General features: G+C 40.7%; 1 protein-coding gene across 1 annotated transcript in view; it reads left to right on the top strand.

Annotated features, from left to right (window-relative positions):
- Nucleotides 1-6,626, top strand: part of LOC106871898 (uncharacterized) — a 21,275-nt gene that overhangs the window by 2,827 nt on the left and 11,822 nt on the right. The window contains exons 2-4 of the mRNA XM_014918651.2: nt 936-1,064; nt 2,602-2,684; nt 5,639-5,764. Coding sequence (XP_014774137.1) covers nt 936-1,064; nt 2,602-2,684; nt 5,639-5,764 — 338 coding nt within the window. The remainder of the gene's footprint in view (nt 1-935; nt 1,065-2,601; nt 2,685-5,638; nt 5,765-6,626) is intronic.

Genomic DNA, 6,626 nt, shown 5'->3' with positions numbered 1-6,626 from the left:
GCTTCTTTCAGTTTCCGTCTACCAAATCCACTCCCAAGGCTTTGGTCGGTCTGAGGCTATAGTAGAAGACGCTTGCCCAAGGTGCCACGCAGTGGGAATGAACCCGGAACCATGTGGTTGGTAAGCAAGCTACTTACCACACAAAACATTCCTTTACTGTTCCAATGTTGGCAGATCTTTTCCTGATGCCACACTTTTATATAAAGCACTTTCACTTCATAGAAGCATTCATGAGCGATTTTGTTACCAGCTTTTAACCTTCAACTCTCTCCTTACCTTCATATTTTTCTGTATGATATAGAGTTGCCTTTTGTATTCTCGAGACCACTCACTGGATGATGACTGATAGAAGCCTGGTCTTCCACTCCCAACAGGCTGCATACAACCATGAATCATCCATTTTCCCCTTTGGAGTTCCTGTTGACAGTCTTACAGTCTTGAGAGTTTCTTGTTTCATTATTTCTTTCCCCATCATTATGAGAATGAGTTTGATGTGGGGTTATTCCTTCCCTTGTGTGTTTATCACTGAACTGGTGCAAACCATAATAAAGGACACCAGCGCCAGATGCATTGCCAACCGAGGCACATTAAGCACCATCTGCCCTGGGTGGGCTTACTGTATGCCTGGACACTAACCCAGGTATTTCTATGCCCCTGTGTGATGGATTGGCTGAATCATTAGTGCATCAGACGGAATACTTAATGACATTTCTTCTGAACTCAGAATATAAAGATATTCTGAGTTCAAATTTTGCCAAAGTTTACTTTGCCTTTCATCCTTTCAGGGTCAATGAAATAATTACCATTTGAGCACTAGGGTCAATGTAATCAACATACCCCTCCACTAAAATTGCTGGCCTTGTGTTTAAATTTGAAACATTATTATTATTATTATTATTTATTATTATTATTATTATTATTCTGTTTCATTTCAGGCAGCAAAAAATATAATGTGACTTTAAAATGTCCTGAAGATTCCACAGAACTCAATTGTGGACATCTGTTTTCTGCTGTCGAAAATGTCACTGGTGTCTCTGAAAACAGGCAACGTTTGATATATAAAGGTGAGTTGTATGTAAATAGAAGTGTAGTGGATAGCATTGGGCCATATGGTTGCGTGTTCAAATCTTTTGACGCAACAGTGTTGTCCTCATCCGCATTATCTCGTGTTTTTGTCATTTCCTCAGTCATTGTTGCCAGGTTTTGCGATCACATTATTGTCAATGACATTGATCGCCATCATTGTTTTAGTGTCCACTTTTACATGCTTGCTCGGGTTGGATGGGGTTTAATCTTGGCAAATTTCCTATGGCTGGATGCTCTTCTTGTCAGTAACCCTCATTCGTTTTCAAGCAAGGCTGATATTTCTCCATGGCCAGGCATGTTCTCACAGAATGTTGGAAATGAATGACACTGCTTGTTTGACAGTGACATTCATTTACGACTATCATGTGGTGTCTGGACAAGGAGACTCACTCACACACACACGCACCCCTATATGTGATGGGTTTCTTTCATTCCCCTCTACCAGATCTACTCACAAGGCTTTATGTTAGCTAGGGACTATATTAGAAGACACAAGCCCAAGGTGTCATGCAGTGGGACTGAACCTGAAACCAAGTGGTTTGGGAAGTAAACTTCTTAACCAGAGCTACTTCTGCACCTGTAGCAAACTTTTTTACCACCAGGAATATTAGTCACAACCACACCTGTCACCACTACCACCATCATCACCATGGAGATCATCACTGCCTCAGCTACACTGTTACCTCCATCTTTTATCAAGTTTCAGTCATTAGACTGTGGCTATGCTGGGGCACCGCCTTGCAAAACTTTAGTCAAAGGAATCGACACCAGCATTTATTTTGTTATGCCAGGTTCTTATTCTCTCAGTGTGTTGCGGAACTGCTAAGTTATGAGAATGTAAACACACCAACACCGGCTGTCAAGCAGTGGTGGGAGACAAACAGACGCAAAGACACACGCACGCACGCACACACACACACACACACACACACATTTTCCACGCTGTAAAGTGGTTGGTGTTTAACTTTGCCAAAACTGACCTCACCTGTGTTTGTGTCATGTAAAAAGCACTCAGTCCACTCTGTGGGGTGGTTGGTGTTATGAAGGGCATCCAGCCATGAAAACCACTCCAAAACAGACTCAGAATACTGGTGCAGGCTCCTGCCTGGCTGGCTTCTGTCAAACTGTACAGCCCATGCCAGCATGGAAGGTGGACGTGAAATGATGATGATGATGAGTATATATATATATATATATATATATATACACACACACACACACAGAAGATGGGCTTCTTTCAGTTTCTTTCTACGAATTCCACACACAAGACTTTGGCTGGTCCAAGGCTAAAGTAAGACACTTGCCCAAGGTGCCATGCAGTGGGACTGAACTGAGGACCACGTGGCTTGGAAGCAAACTTCTTACCACACTGCCACGCCTGTTGCTTTCACCACAATCACTACTACCGTTGTCTCCAACCACCACCTTATCAGTTATATCACATCAACCATCATCATGTCTATACCACGTCCCTGTTGGATGCTGCATCATAATCTGAAAATGTTTTTGTTTTAGGGAAATCTCTCACTGATGCTGCTCAGAATCTGAGTGAGTTGGGAATGAAGGAAGGTGCTATCGTTATGCTGATGACTAAGGCAGTGAGTTGGATCATTTCTCTTTTTTTTTTTTTTTGTTTTTTAATTTTCTTGTTTCAGTTGTTAGACCGTGGCCATGCTGGGGCACTGCTTTGAAGCGTTTTTAGTAAAAAAAATCGACCTCACTACTTATGTTTTTATTTAAGTCTGGTACTTATTCTGTCATTCTCTTTTGCTGAACTGCTAAGCTATTGGTAGTAAACAACTAACACTGGTTGTCAAGCAGTTGTAGGGAACAGACACAAAGGCACACACGTGTGTGTGTGTGCGTGTGTGTATGTATGTATATATAAAGTGTAAATAAGTAACAAGGATTATTTAAATTTTGTTCACATAACTTCAACCTGCGTAGACTATACCGAACTGGCTTGGTGCCTCAATTTAAGTACCTACCTATTAAGATTCAACTGAATCTTAATTACATTTATATATATATATATATATATATATATATACATACACACACACACATACATGTGACAGGCTTCTTTCAGTTTCCGTCTACCAAAACCACTCATAAGGCTTTGGTTGACCCAAGGGTATAGTAGAAGACACTTGCCTAAAATGCCATGCAGTGAGACTGAACCTGGAACTATGTAGTTGGTAAGCAAACTTCTTGCCACACAGCTATCATCTTTTGACTGTATTGGTTGCAGGCATGGCTTAGTAGTTAAGAAGTTAGATTTGTAAGAATGTGGTTTTGGGGTTCAGTCCTACTGTTTGGCACTTTGGGCAGTTTCTGTAACCTTAGCTCAATCAAAACATTGTGAGTGATATCTGGTTAACAGAAATTGTATGGTGGCGAGCTGGCAGAAACGTTAGCACGCCAGGCGAAATGCTTAGCGGTATTTTGTCTGCTGCTACGTTCTGAGTTCAAATTCCACCAAGGTCGACTTTGCCTTTCATCCTTTTTGAGTCAATAAGTTAACTACCAGTTACTCACTGGGGTTGATGTAATCGACTTAATCCCATGTTTGTCTCCTCTATGTTTAGCCCCTTGTGGGCAGTAAAGAAATAAGAAATTATATGGAAGCCCATTGGAGAGACTATTTCTATTTTGCATAATAGACTTAATCAGGTGCTCAGTTTAACGCTAGCTCCCAGTGGAGTTTGCTCTATTGCAGGCACTCTGGCCATGTTTTCTGCTTGAAGATAGTTTCCTCTCATCAGTTGTGCATTTTCTTTTGTGATTAAGTTATCTAAAAAGTAATCATCGTTATCGTCATCATTTAATGTTCGTTTTCCAAACTAGTGTGGGTTGGACAGTTTGGCATGGCTTTTATGGCTGGATGCTCTTCCTAATGCCAACCTCTTTATGAAGTGGACTGGGTGCTTTTCATGTGGCATCAACACAAGCGAGGTCTGAGTTGGCATAATTTTCACAGTTGGATACCCTTCCTAATGCTAACCACTTTACAGAGTGGACTGAGTATTTTTCATGTGGCACCAGCTATGCTGAGGTCTCCTTTGACATCATTTTCATGGCTGGATCCCCTTCCTAATGTCAACCACTTTACAGAGTGGACCGGGTGCTTTTTATGTGGCACCAACATCAGTGATGTCTGCTTTGACAAGGGTTATTATAGCTTGATGCCCTTCCAAATACCAACGACCTTACAGAGTGGACTGGATGCTTTTTATGTGGCAACAACACTGGCAAAGTCACCATGTAATGTGTAAGACAGAGTTCCCTTGAGAGGTTGGTGGTATTGAAGGAAGTGGCTTTGTGCCGGGTGATGACAGTTTAGAGTATGATAGGGGGACAGAGACAGGTGTCTTGCTGTAGAGTAGATACATGGTTACCCAAGTCTGAGGAAGAGAGCAAGAGAGAGAGAGAGATGGTGGCTATGTACCTGGGTATACTCTCAAGGTATGAGGATGAGAATATAAATAGGATGGTAGAGGATTGTCCAGAGTACATGAGTATGGCGCCCATGTGAATGCAGTAGGTGGGAGGAGGGGAATGCAGTGACTGGTGAAACCTGGGTATATAGGGGTTCAGGACAGGGAAGCAGTGATACAGTTGGCAGGGCAGGGAGGACAGGATTAGCCTGCAAGAGTAGGGAGAGAGAGATAAGCATAATGCATGAAGAGGAGATGTAGTTTGGTTTATCGGGTTAGGGTGTGTAACGTATGGGTAGAATACCCAGTGCTTCCAGAACTCAGTTTCGCTGAAGTGGGTGGGTCTTCTCAAGAATCTCATCTCAGTCCATTGTTATCTCCTTTGTGAGGTCCAAAATCTTGAGATTGGCCCTCTCTACTTCATCCCATGACTTCCTGGGTTTCCCTCTTCCACAGGTGCCATCCACTTTAAGTGTTTGACACCTGTCTTATACACCTGTCTTCATTCATATGCATGATATATCCAAATCAACATTATTGTCTCCCTTGCATGCTGCATCTGATTCCTCTTATGCCCAACTTTTCTCTCAGCAGATTGACACTTTGTTGTACATGCACATCCATTGGATGTTGCATATCCATTGGAGCATATTTGCTTCCTCTCTAGTTTATACATGTCTTCTGCATTCAGGGCCCATGTCTCACTACAGTGCAGTATAGCTATTTGTACACAAGCATCATACAATCTGCTTTTCACTTTGAGTGAGGGGCCTTTTGTTGAGTCTAGCAGAGGTAATAGCTCTCTGAACTTCATCCTATTCTAGCAACAATACTTTCCTCCACCACTGCTAATTTGGTCACCTGAGTAATAGAAACTATCTACAACCTTAAGTGAGCTTCCTCAAGTGAGCAAATGTCTTTTACCATCATTGTCTTGAGCTAACTCCATTTGTTTGACTTGCTTAAAATAGTGGCTGATAACAAAATGACACCCTAGTGTTTTAAAAAATGTAAGGACATGAACTAATGAAATCTGAAGTCAGTCTAATCAGGGCTGACCTAGGGCTAAACAAAAATTGCTTGATTACATGTGTTTTTTTTTTTTTTGACTACAGGTACCTTGTAAAGATGGTGAAACCTTAACAAAAGAAGAAGAGGTTCTTCTAACCATTGATAGTGAAGTAGAAGCAAAAGGTCGATATCTTCAGGAATTTACCCAGAATGTCATGGACTTCTGTCAAGTAAGTAGCTCTAACATACTGTTTTTTATTAGTCTTCCTTACTTTATTTTTTTAATTAGATAAATTTGTTCCTTGCAGAGAAGAAGATAATGATGGTAACTGATTTATAATTTGTAGTGTTCTAGAAGTGACTATTCTATTGTTGCAGTATTTCATAGTTTGGTTCATCTATAATATGTTATATCATCACAACAACTGGTCTGTAGAGTGGTGGCTAGTCTATTACATTAATCCCAATGCACATTTGTTACTTATTTCATTGGCCCAGAAAGGATGAAAGGCAAAAGTTGACCTCAGCTGAATTTGAACTCAAAACATAAAGTTGGATGAAATACTGCAAGGCATTTTTCCTGGAATACTAACAGTTCTGCCAGTTTGCTGCCTTTTTGTAATAATCATGATAATGGTTTCAAATTTTGGCTCTAGGCTTGCTATTTTAGAGGAAAGAGTAAGTTGATTACATTGTCTCCTGTAGTTGACTGTTACATATTTTATCGACTCCAACAGGACAAAAGGAAAATTTGAACTGAGAACATGGAGACAAAAAAAAAAAAAATGCCACAGAGCATTTTGTTCTTTAATGATTCTGCCAGCTTACTTTATCAATAATAATACTAATTCTTTCTAATTTTTGGCACAAGGCCAGTTATTTAAAGGGACAGGGTTAGTTGGTTACATTGACCTTAGTGCTCAACTGGTACTTATTTTATCAACCCTGAAAGGATGAAAGGCAAAGTCAACCTCTACAGAATTTGAACTCAGAACATAAAGATGGATGAAATGCTGCTAACCATTTTCTCTGGCATGCTAATGATTCTGCCTGCTTACTGCCTTTGATAATAATTCTTTGGCCGTCGCCAGT

The sequence above is a fragment of the Octopus bimaculoides genome, chromosome 20 (assembly GCF_001194135.2).
Source record: "Octopus bimaculoides isolate UCB-OBI-ISO-001 chromosome 20, ASM119413v2, whole genome shotgun sequence".
NCBI classification, from domain to species: Eukaryota; Metazoa; Mollusca; class Cephalopoda; order Octopoda; family Octopodidae; genus Octopus; species Octopus bimaculoides.
Note: the sequence above shows the minus strand (reverse complement) of the source record. Positions and strands in the feature narration are given on the sequence as shown.